Source organism: Convolutriloba macropyga, chromosome 1 (assembly GCF_964194025.1).
Source record: "Convolutriloba macropyga chromosome 1, txConMacr16.3, whole genome shotgun sequence".
Lineage (NCBI taxonomy): Eukaryota > Metazoa > Xenacoelomorpha > Acoela > Convolutidae > Convolutriloba > Convolutriloba macropyga.
Genome location: NC_134468.1, coordinates 74,914,352 through 74,930,736, shown reverse-complemented (window position 1 = coordinate 74,930,736; position 16,385 = coordinate 74,914,352). Strand labels below are relative to the sequence as shown.

Sequence of the window (16,385 nt, the reverse complement as noted above, 5' to 3'; positions counted from 1 at the left end):
AGTTTTGATGTGGTACCATTCTATTGAGTGAAGTGATAATTCTAATTCGTATAATAAAATACGAGGAACCCTATACAACAATTTTCGATTTTATTCGATTTACAGCACGTTCTAACTTTTGCGATTATCAAGCTGATGAAATGAGCGACTGCATGAGCAACGTTATTTGGCTGATAAGTGATGGTTAAGTTACAATGCGAAGGGGTGCGAGTAAATGTATAATCAGTTGCTGTTTGCTTAAAAGTTTTCTTGATTGGTTTTAGATTTGAAATAGTTTGTCTTTCAAAGATAATCCTGGCGTCTTTATAGAGCGACAACTTAGATTGGTTTCTCCCATGGTACTGGAGAGATTAAGTGTTCCAATCAAATCTGGACGTCTTTAATTAGCCAACATGCCAAAGTTCATCGTAGTTTTGAGTGGGAAACGGAAATGTGGCAAGGATTATCTGAAAGACTCATTGGTCAGCTATTACTCAAATTCTTCTGTTTTGACCTTATCAGCGCCCTTGAAAAAGCAGTATGCTATAGACCATGGACTAGACTACGAACTGCTTCTTGGTAGCTCGGATTACAAGGAACGATACCGAGAAGATATGATCAGATGGGGAGAGCAGAAACGATCGGAGGACCCTTCATTTTTTTGTGATTTAGTCGTTAATACCATACCTGCGAAAGATCGTCATGATGAAACAAATATCTGGATTGTATCCGATGCCAGAAGGCCTTCTGATATTGATTATTTTGTGAGAAATTATGGACGTGAGAAGTGCATCTTGATTCGTGTCAGTGCCTCTCATGAAACGAGGATGTCGAGAGGTTTTGAGTTTCAACCGGGTATTGATGACGCAGATTCAGAGTGTGCGTTGGACAGCTTTGCTAATTGGGATTTGCTGTTTAGTAATAACGATCAAAATGATTTTGAGAATAGTTGGGCTGAGTTGACGAGTCTGGTTTCTTGAGTTCGGATGCAACGTTCTATTGTTTGTAACAGCAAAGCATAGAGTGAACGATTTATGATCGGCAAGGAATTGACCAGCCTTGGGAGACAACTGAGCGTGTATTTGCGGCAAAGTTTCATACTAATTGTCAAGTTTAACTGTTCATCCATGCACTCATTTTGGCGAATTTATTTGATCTTCGGCAAGCTTCATCGTACACCCAACTTCATTAATTCGAGATTTTTTGATGCTGTCAGCCCACAGAAGTGTCATCTTCTTCTTCGTGTGCACTCTACTGTTATTGAACAGCTATCTGTGAACATAAAACTGCAAATCTGAACTCATTCTTCTAGAGTATTATTATTCATTTGCTGGAACGGTTTGAAAACAAAGGGAATATGTTCTTAACACCCAGGGTGCTTTAAATTGGTATGCAACAGGGCAACTGGCAAGATTTTTGAAGTCAAATGGGAGTAGTGATTTTGGTCACGCCGAAAGAAGTCAAGCGAAAAAGCGAGTGGTTTTGCGGCGTGAATTTTCCCACTCTAATTTTAAAGTAGAGTTAGAAAACGGTGTTTAAACAAAAATTCGCTTTCTCGCTAGTGGTTTTTTGTGCACTTGCGGCAATTTCACTTCGATTTTTACTGTTTTTGCGATTTCTCGGATCGGATTTTTTTCTAAATGGTTTTCCTAATCCATTCATTGTTCAATCTAGTACTAGTTTTTTTGTTTGAACCAAATCTCTTGCGCCATTTTGACCTTGATTTTCAGTTTTTAAAAAAATTTTTCCTGATTTTTTAAATGGTTTTCCTAATTCACTAATAGTCCGTTCTAAGTTTAGTTTTTGTTTAGTCAATGAAAATTTTTTGAATTGTACGTCAGGACTATTTCTTCTATGTCTTTTAATTCGTCGTCTCCATCAATGATTTTTGCGACCTGACCTCCTGGAATTGACTTCTTCAATTTCAGCGATTTCTGCTGCTTTGCAGTTAAAATTGGTCTGCGTCACGTCATTTGTTCTGCTATTAGGTCGATTGCGTGACCTACCTCACTCAAAAGGTTGACTTCTGAACCCGCTTAATCAACTTTAAATTGTATGAGCCTTTACTAGTTAAAGGTCAGTAGTGTGCATCTGAGTAGTACCAAACGTATATACCTAATTCTTGAGTATTAGAGTCTTGAGTTTTTGATTTTTAATATTAATTTTGAAAAACCTCCATTAGGGTTTTTTTCTAATAAAGCGTATGTCTCATTATCTTATTTCTTTAGTAGCTAGAAGGCCACAAAAGCGTCTATCGCGGCTATTTTCCGGCAATCTGACGGCTATGGTCTGAATATATCAAAAAGTATTTTGGTAACGAAAATGGCTGGACGGTGTAGCTTAAGTATAAAGATACCTGAACAGATCCTTAAGTTGATAAGTTTTTGATTTCATCTTTTTGATTTCTTTTGAAATTAGCCTTTTCAGTTATCAGAAAAATGTGTAGAAAATAACTAGTGGAAACGCTCTATATTCAAGACTCATCCCCCTCTATTTCGAAAGTTTATCTTGCAAGATTCTGACAGAATCTTGAAAGATAACAATTTTTCTGCCTGAATCTTGCAACAACAATTTTTCTCCCAGATTCTTGCACGATGAACATTCAGTCTACCAGAATCGTACAAGATAGTTTATTTTCTGCCAGAGTCTTACACGATAACTATTTTTTCTTTTTCCTACTTCCAAAGACACGCCGAAACTGTCCTAAAGAGCTCTGAAAAAACTCAAAACATTGAATATTTCAATGTACAGATACCTTGCGCATGGACAAGGGCAAACAAGAGAAAAAAAACATTGGAAAATTATCATTCGGAGACCTCAGAAAAGATGTATTTCATATGTATTTCAAAATTTCAACTTTTGCATTGCTCTTTTTTTCTTGATTTTGAAATGGTTTGAAAATGGGTTGTTTGGTTTGAAGCTGTTTTAAGTGGGCTTGAGGACGAATCCTTGCTGCATTAATAACATATGTTTGCACTAGTTGTCTTTTATCTCTGTGTCTTTTTTCTGTGGTCGTTGCATGTCCTTTTCTGACCGAATCAGAATCTCATGTTTATGCTACAATTGTCTTCTGTCTTTGGGTGTCTTCTGCTGTCCTTGCCTTCTGGCTCCGAATGAGAAATCATTTGTTCCAAGTAGTTGTCTTCTACCTTTGATTGTCTTCTCCTGTCGTGGCTTGGCTTTTTGATCGAAATAGGATTGATTGTGTTTGCTGAGTTGTCATTTGTCTTAAGCTTTATTCTGTGGTCGTTGCATCGACATTCTTCTCTCGATTGAATTGTTTTTTATTAGCTTTTTTTTACCTTCGAGTGTCTTCACTTGTCGCTGAATCATCGTTTTATCATCGGAGAAGCGTTTTTTGTAGTTACCGATATTGTCATCTGTGTTTGGGTTTATTCTGTGAACAGTGCATCTTCAATCGCGTTTTGATTCAATTCTTTGGGTTTGTTTGCATTGGTTCTCTTCTATTTTCGGGTTTCTTCTCTGGTCGTCGCATTTTCAGTTTATAAAACCAGTCTTCATTGTTTTTGCTGTAGTTGTCTACCTTCGGGTGTCTTCTGTTATCCTTGCATTCTCGTTCCGCTGTAGCGGTCTTCTATCTTTGGTTATTTTCTTGTTAATTTTTCTTTGTTCTTTTTTCGAATCAAAAGCGAGCAGTCTCTTAATATCGGGTTAATAAAATTAGCTGCATTTCTGATTCAATACTTTCCTTCAGATACAAGTAACAAACACACTGAAAAAAATCAAGATAACGAACTGACCCGAAAAAATCAAAATAACAAAATTAACCTGACAGTGCAAATATGCCAAATTTTGTGGGAGGAAATTCTCGCTAGTTTGCCAAGCATACGAAAAACAATTCAAAACAATTTAAATTTGACCCTGCAGTGCAAATTTTCAGGGTAAAGTTGAGACCTTTCGAGTACAAGCAACAAACGACCCAATAATAAGTAGTCTTCAATCAAATAATCAATTATTATTTTAAAACGATAAAAGTGTTTTTCCTCAAACATTTTGATTTTCTCCAGATGGTAATGTTTTTAGCTTCAATTTTTGTTATTGTTTTCATTTTTTCAATAACTTAGGGGAATATTAGCAGCGATATTAACCAGATCACGATAAAGAGGTACTTTATGAACAAGTAAACAATAAACAATTGTTTTGAAACAGAAAAAAACGAATAATTACTTTCAACAGTTGACTTTTCTCCAATTATATAAATTGTTTTCTTAGTTTTTTTTTCATTCTTTTGTTTTCTGTATCATAAGATCATTTAAATCTCATTCTATAGTAAATGTCAATAGCTTAAGAGAAATTTAATCAAACAAAGAGGTTTTAAGTATGGCATAATGAAACTTGAAAAGAAATCTGATTGTAAATTTTGAAAGGCTGCGTAATAAATGTAAGAAAGAGGGCAAGCACTGTTCTTGCTATCTTCATTTTGATTGAACGTTGTCTCTCGTTTGTTCCTTTTGAAAATGATTGTCAAGCAATTTGCGCGGCCCTAAATAGCGACATCCCACAAACCATTGAAGCAGTTCGTTCCTTCCCGCATCGTTTGACACCTGCTTTGAGCAACTAAACCAATCACAGCTACTTCAAAGTTTTCGGCCCACAGGGATTCTGCATAACCACAGATCCTAGCAGCAGTTTTCATTGGATGTCGGGGCCCTAACCAGGGCTTGGTTGGATGAACACTCACGTCGATGCCGAGGCACACTATGCAATGGGTAAATCAACATCTTTCGAGTCATGTAATTTTGCTCGCTTTCGAGGTCTGCATTGTGTTGAAAAGCTAAACGTGTGCAGAAGTGGGTCCCGTTCAATTTCAAGCTCAAGTAGTTTAACCAAATTGCTATCACCAACAATGACAATTGATAGTCGGCACAGAAAATACTTGATTGGCTCAAAAAAGCTGGCGCTGAGACGCATCTCAGACCCTCAAAGTAACGCTGAAAAACAAAAAAATTTTTAAAAAGCCGGACCTGTCAGTGTAGCTTACAGAAAGAGCTTCTAATTGAAATTGGATTGATTTTGACGCCAAAAAATACATTAAATAATTCTGCTCAAAACCTTTCCGATTTAAGCTTACAAGAATTTGATTTTTGTTTTTTGTTCTTTAAAACCTGGTTTTTCATAAATAATTATGACGGGAAAAGCCCAAGGATGAAACCAAATAGTTTGTTGCCCCAGGTTCTTCGATTCTCCGCAATAAATTTTTGGAAAGTCGTGATCCTTCGAGTGCAAGCGAACAAGGACACAATGAACAGGTAGTCTAAAATCAAGTGATCAATTAACAATTATTTGAAAACGAGATTTTGCCTCAAACAGTTAACTTTTCTCAGTTAGATAATTTGTTTTCGTTTTTTTTTTCAGTTTCAAATTTTTATTTTTTTGACTAAATAATTTAAAGGGAATATTAGTAGTGATATTCAACAGAACACGATAAAGGAGTACTTTATGAACAAGAAAACAATAAACAATTATTTTAAGCGGAGAAACAAATAACTTCTTTCAAAAGTTGACTTTTCTCCAATTAGATAAATTGTTTTTTTTTGTTCTGTTCAGTTTTTATCATTTTTTTCATTTTTGTGTTTTCTGTTTCATAAGATCGTTTAAGTCTCATTATATAGTAAATGTCAATAACTTAAGAGATTTTATCAAACAAAGAGGTTTTAAGAATGGCATAATAAAACTTGAAAAGAAATCTTATTGTAAATTTTGAAAGGCTGCGTAATAAATGTAAAAAGGTCAAGCACTCTCTCCTTGCTATCTTCATTTTGATTGAACGTTGTTTCTCGTTTGTGCCTTTAGAAAATGATTAGATAGTACTTTTTTGACAACTGCAGTTGAGCAACTAAATCAATCAAGGCTACTTCAAAGTTTTTGTTCCTAGGACATTGCGCATAATCAAAGATCCCAGCAGCAGATTTTGTTGGATGTCTTGGCCCTTAGCACGGCTTGGTTGGATGAACACTCACGTCGATGCCGAGGAACACTATGCAATGGTTAACTCAACTTCTGAGTCAAGTTTTTTTCTCGCATTCCAGGTCTGCATAGTTTTGAAATGCTAAACGTTTGAAGAAGTGGATCCCGTTCAATTTCAAGCTCAAGCAGTTTAACCAAATTGCCATCTCCAACAATTACATTAGAAAGTCGGAACAGAGAAGAAGCTGTTTTAAGTGGGCTTGAGGACGAATCCTTGCTGCATTAATAACATATGTTTGCACTAGTTGTCTTTTATCTCTGTGTCTTTTTGCTGTGGTCGTTATATGTTCTTTTCTGACCGAATCAGAATCGCATGTTTATGCTACAATTGTCTTCTGTCTTTGGGTGTCTTCTGCTGTCCTTGCCTTGTGGCTCCGAATGAGAAATCATTTGTTCCATGTAGTTGTCTTCTACCTTTGATTGTCTTCTCCTGTCGTGGCTTAGCTTTTTGATCGAAATAGGATTTATTGTGTTTGCTGAGTTGTCATTTGTCTTAAGCTTTATTCTGTGGTCGTTGCATCGACATTCTTCTCTCGAATGAATTGTTATTTATTAGCTTTTTTTAAGCTTCGAGTGTCTTCACTTGTCGCTGAATCATCGTTTTATCATCGGAGAAGCGTTTTTTCTAGTTACCGATATTGTCATCTGTGTTTGGGTTTATTCTGTGAACAGTGCATCTTCAATCGCGTTTTGATTCAATTCTTTGGGTTTGTTTGCATTGGTTCTCTTCTATTTTCGGGTTTCTTCTCTGGTCGTCGCATTTTCAGTTTATCAAACCAGTCTTCATTGTTTTTGCTGTAGTTGTCTACCTTCGGGTGTCTTCTGTTATCCTTGCATTCTCGTTCCGCTGTAGCGGTCTTCTATCTTTGGTTATTTTCTTGTTAATTTTTCTTTGTTCTTTTTTTGAATCAAAAGCGAGCAGTCTCTTAATATCGGGTTAATAAAATTAGCTGCATTTCTGATTCAATACTTTCCTTCAGATACAAGTAACAAACACACTGAAAAAAATCAAGATAACGAACTGACCCGAAAAAATCAAAATAACAAAAATTAACCTGACAGTGCAAATATGCCAATTTTTGTGGGAGGAAATTCTCGCTAATTTGCCAAGCATACGAAAAACAATTCAAAACAACAATTTATATTTGACCCTGCAGTGCAAATTTTCAGGGTAAAGTCGAGACCTTTCGAGTACAAGCAACAAACGACCCAATAATAAGTAGTCTTCAATCAAATAATCAATTATTATTTTAAAACGATAAAAATGTTTTTCCTCAAACATTTTGATTTTCTCCAGATGGTAATTTTTTTTAGCTTCAATTTTTGTTATTGTTTTCATTTTTTCAATAACTTCGGGGAATATTAGCAGCGATATTAACCAGATCACGATAAAGAGGTACTTTATGAACAAGTAAACAATAAACAATTGTTTTGAAACAGAAAAAAACGAATAATTACTTTCAACAGTTGACTTTTCTCCAATTATATAAATTGTTTTCTCCTTAGTTTTTATTTTTTTTCATTCTTTTGTTTTCTGTATCATAAGATCATTTAAATCTCATTATATAGTAAATGTCAATAGCTTAAGAGAAATTTAATCAAACAAAGAGGTTTTAAGTATGGCATAATGAAACTTGAAAAGAAATCTGATTGTAAATTTTGAAAGGCTGCGTAATAAATGTAAGAAAGAGGGCAAGCACTGTTCTTGCTATCTTCATTTTGATTGAACGTTGTCTCTCGTTTGTTCCTTTTGAAAATGATTGTCAAGCAATTTGCGCGGCCCTAAATAGCGACATCCCACAAACCATTGAAGCAGTTCGTTCCTTCCCGCATCGTTTGACACCTGCTTTGAGCAACTAAACCAATCACAGCTACTTCAAAGTTTTCGGCCCACAGGGATTCTGCATAACCACAGATCCTAGCAGCAGTTTTCATTGGATGTCGGGGCCCTAACCAGGGCTTGGTTGGATGAACACTCACGTCGATGCCGAGGCACACTATGCAATGGGTAAATCAACATCTTTCGAGTCATGTAATTTTGCTCGCTTTCGAGGTCTGCATTGTGTTGAAAAGCTAAACGTGTGCAGAAGTGGGTCCCGTTCAATTTCAAGCTCAAGTAGTTTAACCAAATTGCTATCACCAACAATGACAATTGATAGTCGGCACAGAAAATACTTGATTGGCTCAAAAAAGCTGGCGCTGAAACGCATCTCAGACCCTCAAAGTAACGCTGAAAAACAAAAACTTTTAAAAAGCCGGACCTGTCAGTGTAGCTTACAGAAAGAGCTTCTAATTGAGATTGATTGATTTTGACGCCAAAAAATACATTAAATATTTCTGCTCAAAACCTTTCCGATTTAAGCTTACAAGAATTTGATTTTTGTTCTTTAAAACTAGTTTTTTCATAAATAATTATGACGGGAAAAGCCCAAGGATGAAACCAAATAGTTTGTTGCCCCATGTTCTTCGATTCTCCGCAGTAAATTTTTGAAAAGTCGTGATACTTCGAGTGCAAGCGAACAAGGACACAATGAACAGGTAGTCTAAAATCAAGTGATCAATTAACAATTATTTGAAAACGAGATTTTGCCTGAAACAATTAACTTTTCTCAGTTAGATAATTTGTTTTCGTTTTTTTTTCAGTTTCAAATTTTTATTTTTTTGCCTAAAAAATTTAAAGGGAATATTAGAAGTGATATTCAACAGAACACGATAAAGGAGTACTTTATGAACAAGAAAACAATAAACAATTATTTTAAGCGGAGAAACAAATAACTTCTTTCAAAAGTTGACTTTTCTCCAATTAGATAAATTGTTCTTTTTGTTCTGTTCAGTTTTTATCATTTTTTTCATTTTTGTGTTTTCTGTTTCATAAGATCGTTTAAGTCTCATTATATAGTAAATGTCAATAACTTAAGAGAAATTTTATCAAACGAAGAGGTTTTAAGTATGGCATAATATAACTTAAAAAGAAATCTGATTGTAAATTTTGAAAGGCTGCGTAATAAATGTAAAAAGGTCAAGCACTCTCTCCTTGCTATCTTCATTTTGATTGATTGTTGTTTCTCGTTTGTGCCTTTAGAAAATGATTAGATAGTACTTTTTTGACAACTGCAGTTGAGCAACTAAATCAATCAAGGCTACTTCAAAGTTTTTGGTCCTAGGACATTGCGCATAATCACAGATCCCAGCAGCAGATTTTGTTGGATGTCTTGGCCCATAGCACGGCTTGGTTGGATGAACACTCACGTCGATGCCGACGAACACTATGCAATGGGTAACTCAACTTCTGAGTCAAGTTTTTTTCTCGCATTCCAGGTCTGCATAGTTTTGAAATGCTAAACGTTTGAAGAAGTGGATCCCGTTCATTTTCAAGCTCAAGCAGTTTAACCAAATTGCCATCTCCAACAATTACATTAGATAGTCGGAACAGAGCAGAATTGATTGGCAGAAAAAAGCTGGCGCTGAAACGCATCTCAGACCCTTTGAGTAACGCTGAAAACCAAAATCTTTTAAGAAGCCGGACCTGTCAGCGCAGCTTACAGAAAAAGCTGCCAATTGAAATTAGATTGATATTGACGCCAAAAAAATAGACTACCAATTATGCTCAAAACTTTTCCGAATTGATCTTAAAAGAGTTTGGTTTTTATCTTTTAAAATCAGTTTTTTTACAAGTATGACGGGAATTATTTCCAACTCATTTAGCCCAAAAAGCTCAATGATGAAACCAAATAGTTTTTGTTGCCTCAGGATCTTCGGTTCTCTGCAGTAAAATTTTGGAAAGTCGTGATCTTTCGAGAGCAGGCAAACAAAGACACAATAAAAAGAAATTCTAAAATCAGGTAATCAATTAGCAATTGTTTGAATACGAGAGTTTTCCCCGAACAGTTTACTTTTCTCCAGTTTGATATTTTGTCTGTTTTTTTTTCAGTTTCAAATTGTTTACTTTGTTAATAAAGAATCTAAGGGGAATAGGCCATGACCAGGGCCCAACAGAAAAAAATTAGAGAATTTTAATCTCAGTTGAGGAGGTAGGTTAAATTTGTAACCAGATGGGCCCAACTGCTAATTTTATTTGATTTAACAAGCTGCATTTCACCCGCTCAAGTAGGCACAATGAGTGGACCACGAGCAATAGTTGAACCACGAAAATTAATACATTTTGGTTATATCTGATCAAAACTTTTCATTTTGGGTTTTACACAGCAAAATTGAGCATCGGCAAAATCAATTAGACCTTAGGTTGGTAAATCGGGATGGGCAAGTTTTCATTGTAAATTGGTAATTTTTTGGAATAATTCTAGCATTTTGACACCTTGGAGTTTCACATAGGCCTTTAAATTGGGAAAAAACGCTTTTATTGATGATTGTGACTCTGCAAAAAGTGGCACTCCCTTCTCTTGAAACTAAGAAACTTGATAAGGTTCAAAATGAGCAACATTCTCTTTTTAAGCTTCTGTTAAGTCCGATCTTACTGGAATAGTACTAAGGATATCTGTTGAATGATCTTGAACGCTTATTGAATTGGGCTCCATGGGTTGTACCCAACTTGGAGAAGAGGGCTTGAATTTTCGAGCTATTGAGGCGCTTTGTTTAGTAGGACTATGCGATAATTGATTCTCCAAAGACTGATTCGCATGAAAGATGTTGCTCCTTATTTTCAATGAATTTGTTCTCACTGGTGTTGCGGGAGATTCGACTTCCTCCAACTAGAGGTTTTTCATCCATTTTTGGCTATGTTTATACGAGCTTTACAAACGTCATTAAAGCCTGCGACAATCTCATGACCTGAAGTTTCAGCCAAAAATGCTATGACTCCATTTTTTGCAAGACCTTTAGCAACTTCCTTCTTTGGAAACTGTCTGATTTGAGCAAAGTTATCGCTTGGAGACTTTCGTACTTTTTTATACTCAGCCGAGAGTGTGCTTTTACCGTATTCAACGCCAAGAAAACCATTATTGCCACGATTATATTTTGGTTACTCCTCAGCAACAAATTTCTATGTGTAATCTATCGCTTTCAAGCTACTGATTCGTCAAAAGTGGGTACCTTTTCCGTTATTTGACGCCAGCTGAATTCTGACCTCGCAAAATTTTTGCTGGAAAATTGATGGAACTTCAAATTACAATACAGAGTAGAGAGGCAGTCGATGACACCAAGCTCTTTCCTGATTAACAATGTTTTGCTTGAGTCTAACTGCTCGCAGAAAAAAACATACCTATAGTTCTCTCCGGGAAACGTTTTTTTAAACTTGAAGAGGAGCAAAATAAACGTAAAACTTCGAATTAATTGATAATTTCAAGAGCTTTGGAATTCTTTTGTGACAAGTGTGGCGTCCCTGTGGAAGCGCGAACAAAATCAAAGGCTACAGTGTGATCTAAACAAATGATTGCTCACGAATATCGTGGCAAATGTTACACGTCAGAAGGAAATAGTTTTTCTTAATGAATTTAGAAATATGCGTCCCAGACCAACTAAAATAGTCACCGGAATTTGTTCTTTATAGGGCTCATTTGACTTTCGACAATCCTATCTCTCTCGAATGACTAAAGCGTTTGCACTGTCACGTAGGGGTATACATGCTATCGCCACAGAAGCGTTTAACAGCCTCTAATTCAGAAAAGTGTTTTTAGCTTACTTACAAAAAATCAGGAACCGCGTTAAAGCAACTATGCACAATATTCACAATTTAATTGATTTTAGTGTTAAAAGGCACAGTTAAAAGGCAAACCCCTAAAGAAGTCAGGATCCTCTGGAGCACGAAACCAACAAGTCCTCATCCTGTCTTGCTTAGCCCAAAGCAGACAATTGAGGTGCCTTGAAGGTGATCTTAGTGGAAGCAATTTTCCTGTGCCCCTGCTCCTGTGGTATTCTGATGCATTTTTGCCTTCATCCACAGCCGTGTTGATTTTGAGACCTCACAACTAATCTATACCAAGGTGTCTTCAAATTTTTAAAATTGAGCAGAACACAATACTAATAATTTAACGAAGTTTATAACATACGTCGATTATTTGGTTTCTTTAATCTAGCTCAATTTTGTTGCTGCGTCTCAATGCTTCTTCTTAATCTTTCATAATCTTTCAAACTGTCTATGCATGTTTTATTTTTGCCAAGTCGGAAGCGTTCTTGTGATTGTCTCCAAATAGAGGGATATCTATGAATTCTTGCTAATAAATTGTTTTTATAAATCCGATGAAAGTCTTTATTTTTCCAGCCGCGATTTTTGCATCTGTGCTAGCAATAAAATGGATCTCAGTTTCAGCATCTTTGTTTGACATAAGTATGAAAATAATGGGCAGTTTATGAATAGGGAGATTTTTATAAAACTTTGCCGACTAACGTCAAAAATTGCTTTCAAACAACTGTCAGGTGGCTGGGATCGTATGTTTAGGCAGGCTAGCGTTCGCTCGAGTGGGCAAAGGCGGGGACAAGAGGGTAGCGGTAGGGTGGAGAGCGGAGTTGGGTGAAACGTGTGGTTTCAGGGGTGAGCCTGTTTGTGGGTTGGAGTGGGTGGGGGTTAGGTACGAGGGAGCTCAAGTTATAGGAACCACACGCATCACACCATGAATAGATGCTTAACAATTTTTGGCTTGAGATTACCTGTTTGCAAAGCATACGTGTTAAACGCTCGGATAAAATTTTAATTACAATTGAAAGATGAGCAATCATATGAATTGAACACAGCGAAATAATTATGATAACTTCAGTTAATGAAATATTAGAAAAATGTTGGCTGTTGGAGCGTAAGCAAGACCAACAGATTGCCAGAAAATATCCTCAATGGCTTTTATTTGAATTAATTCATTTAGAGTGACAGAAACTTTCCTGACCTCATCATGAGTCATTATGGTTATCATTGAATTGCAGAAAAGTCCTTTTAAGAGCGAGGAAATAAATTAACGTCCTCTTCCGAAAATTGAATCTTCATTGATCGATTAACTTGTATCAATATGATTGAGTAGCTCTCTTCCTTGAACTGCTCTTTCATATGGAACTTCATCGCCGTTCTAAGACAACCTGCCCTTTCTTCATCAGTTCGAACCCTTTCCATTGTTCGATCTAACTGCTTCTTTGGACCGTATTAAGTTCGCTTCTCTGTCCACTAATGATTGGCAGTGGATAGGGCCATTTCACAAAAGCTGTTGCTCCCCAACTTCAGTAGATCAGTCCCTTCATACGTGAGGACTTCGAGAGTTCCTCTTTCCCCTTCATCGCAAACTCAATTTGCTCTGACGCAGCCTATTGATATTCAATCGCTTTTCTTGGGTTTGATTTTCTCATTTCTCCATCCTCATCTCCAATCTCCTTTAATCGTTTTTAATCTTCTGGTCAACCCTATCATCTCTCAGCTTTCACAACTTTTGTTTTGTGCATTTTTGCTTCTTTGCCTTGTATTTTAAATTCTCCCTCTAAGTGAAATTTGGTGTCGTTACCCCTTGTGCATTTGATCAACACCACCTGCCCTCACCCAGCAAAGTTTTAGCCGAATTTCATATCACTGGACTTTTTTCCTATTGATCAACATAACTGCTGTCGAATGCAAACGAAAATACTTGCCTAATTTTCAGGAGTGTCCACGTCCTGCAGAAGGGCGACATTCAGTAGCTTTTCTGTTTCAATTACACGTTTTGAACGTTTTCGATGTTTACTAATGATTGTTTAAAACAAATTCTATCAAAGATGTTGGCGTAACTAATCGGAAAACCCAACCAATTAACAGGTCAAGACTTTCGATTCAAGTTTCTTTAGTAAACCAATTGAGTTGCACTTCTTATCCAACATCCGACCAATAGACCAATACAGAAGTTAGTAGAGACAGGGGTCAGAACACAGAAAACCTAGCTGATAAAATACCGGAAAAAAGCCGCGATAGCTTGGTAGAACTATGGTCTCAAATCGTAAGTATAACAGACTAACGTCAGATAAATTGCTAGAACGACTAGTGGCAGTGTGAGTCTATTACAGCCTGTTTCGGTGGGGCATTAACTAAATTCGCTAAGGAGGGCATCAAATTCAAATGACGTCATTAGAGATTATCATATAGCAATATAAACACTTTTAACATTCGAAGTAAAGTGCCTTCATATTCGGCGCTTTTAATTTGATTTTTAGTAGTGAACTGCCGCTCATCGAGTTCAGCTGCCTGAACTGTTGATGGTGAGAAACTTAGAAACGTCAAAACGCAAAAAGTCACTCGGAAAACGTCGAGCAAAAATTTTGCATAAGAGACGAACACGTTTTCAATCATTGCCTCAAACTGCGCTGGAGAGCTATTAATGACATCTGGATCTACACTAACGAACTAAAATTCTCATCACCAGACCGCCTCAAACACATGTGACTTCTGAAAAAACAGTGGCAGACAAACGTCTGTCAAGACAACCCCAGGCCAAAGTGACCCTTGATCTGACATCACAGTACCAGACCAAAATGACGTCTGTTATGACCGTTTCAGGCCAGAATGAGATCTGAAACTACCGAACTAAAATTTGCATTACCAGACCGCCCCAGATCCCTGTGGCGTCTGAAAAAATTACAGACCGAGTAGACATCTGAGAAACTTTACAATCAATCTGAAAGAATTGATAAGTAGAATCAAGCATTCTTATCTGCAATCTGCTGGCTGTCAGTTCCCAAACTACCTCATTAGAAGTACATGTAGTAGTCTGGGCCTGGGAGCAATGACACGAGGTTTCAGCGTTGGATTATTTGACCCAATTGGCTGAATTGCTCTGCCGAATAATTGGCCTCTCATTCGAAATTACTTATTCGACCAGTGATTTGACGTTGCTACGAACTATCAACCCTCCTCAAACACACTGGTTACTAGTCCTATTACTAGATCAACAGATTACCAGAAAATATCCGCAATAGCTTTTATTTCAGCTTATTCAATTGGTGACACAAGCTTACCTGACCTCATCATGAGTCATTTTGGTTATCATTGAATTAAAAAAAGAAAGAAAAGTCCATTTCATGTCGAGGAAGTAAATGCACGTCATGCACCAAAAATTGATTCCTTCTTCATTGATTGACTTCTTCAATATGATTGAGTAGCTCTCTTCCTTGAACTGCTTTTTCATGTAGAATTTCATCGCCCTTCTAGGGCGTCAAACATTTATTGCGCAGTAATAATCATATTAAAAATGCAGTATAAAGTTTATAAATATTTAATCAATATTTACAATAAATTACACTTTAGTCAAATAAATGCTCTCCTCTTCAGCCCAGGATGAAATTAGTTTTAGCAACTAAAAAATTTTTTTTAGCGTATTTCTATCTTTTATCAGCTTGTTTATATTAGTCATGGGTAACTTTGATCTAATCGTTTCATCAATTGGACATTTTTAGAACATGTGTTTAAAGGTTTCAAACTCTTTTTCACAAGAGTAGCCTAATGGGTGGGTTGTAATGTTCTTCAACCTTTTTTTTGGTTTTTTCAAAATTGTTCACAAATAGCAGATAGATGACGTTTTTATCTAGCGGTGTCAATGTTTTCTTTTCCAAAAGTTTTTGACGAAGGTCATCAATGTGTTTGAAAAATCCTGATCTATTGAGTCACAAAAGCCCCGAATTCTTTCGTCAATTCTTGCATTAACTTGTGAGTGTGCTGTTAGAATTTGATAAATCTTTGCATGCGAATTGTTTGTAATGTTGATAGTCTTATTCACATAATATATACTGCTGCATTCCTTTGTAATTGACAATCTGACCAGCCTTAGTTCTTTTGCAAATTTTAGAAAATCTTTGTAAAGTTTGGATTTGACAATTGTTGTTATATTGTTAATGCTTTTAGCTGTTTTCGTTAGGTCTATCAGTTTACAAGCCAAGATTTGCGTTTTCAAAGTATGAAAGCCAATGCCGATTTTCTTAGTAGAATAGTTAAGAAGATTTTTGTTCCAAGAATATCTTTGTTTATTCCACAAGGATTTAATCATCATCATTTCTATGTCGTCTGTGAAGATCTTTTCAAGTTTTGTATGTCGAAACTGGTGAATCAGCTTACTTCGCTCAAAAGTTGAAATATTAATAGTTCCTGCACGTAATGTCCTGGAGTTTAGGCTATATTTTAAGAGTCTAATTTTGCTAAGTTTGCTTTTGCATGAGCTTCGTTTTCGTTTAATTTAATCACTATTCCTAATGTTTTTTAACTCATCTACCTTTGTTGTTGTTGGATCGTTTACCCCTGTCATATGCACTTTGGTTTTTTGTAAACTGAGTTTAAGTCCAGAAACTTTCAACCTCATCTAAAACTTTTTTGCACGGAGTTTTGGTAAACACTGATGTCATCAGCGAACGCAATGAGTTTTAACTTTTGATTTGTTTTTATCTGAGTGTTTCATCGTATAGCTTGAAGAAGCGGTTCTATATCAATAATGAAGAGAGCAGAGAGTGGACAACCTTGCCTAATACCG

General features: G+C 36.3%; 2 protein-coding genes across 2 annotated transcripts in view; both read left to right on the top strand.

The window, feature by feature from the left end:
• LOC142342603 (something about silencing protein 10-like) overlaps positions 1-16,385 on the top strand; it is a 144,676-nt gene that overhangs the window by 70,767 nt on the left and 57,524 nt on the right. The window lies entirely within an intron of this gene.
• Positions 242-1,352, top strand: LOC142351555 (phosphomevalonate kinase-like). Its single transcript, XM_075403645.1, has one exon. It carries the CDS (start codon positions 393-395, stop codon positions 957-959), a length of 567 nt encoding a protein of 188 aa, XP_075259760.1. The 5' UTR covers positions 242-392; the 3' UTR covers positions 960-1,352.

Coding starts and splice junctions, on each gene's coding strand:
- LOC142351555 (XM_075403645.1), top strand. CDS start 393: ATGCCAAAGTTCATCGTAGTTTTGAGTGGGAAACGGAAATGTGGCAAG.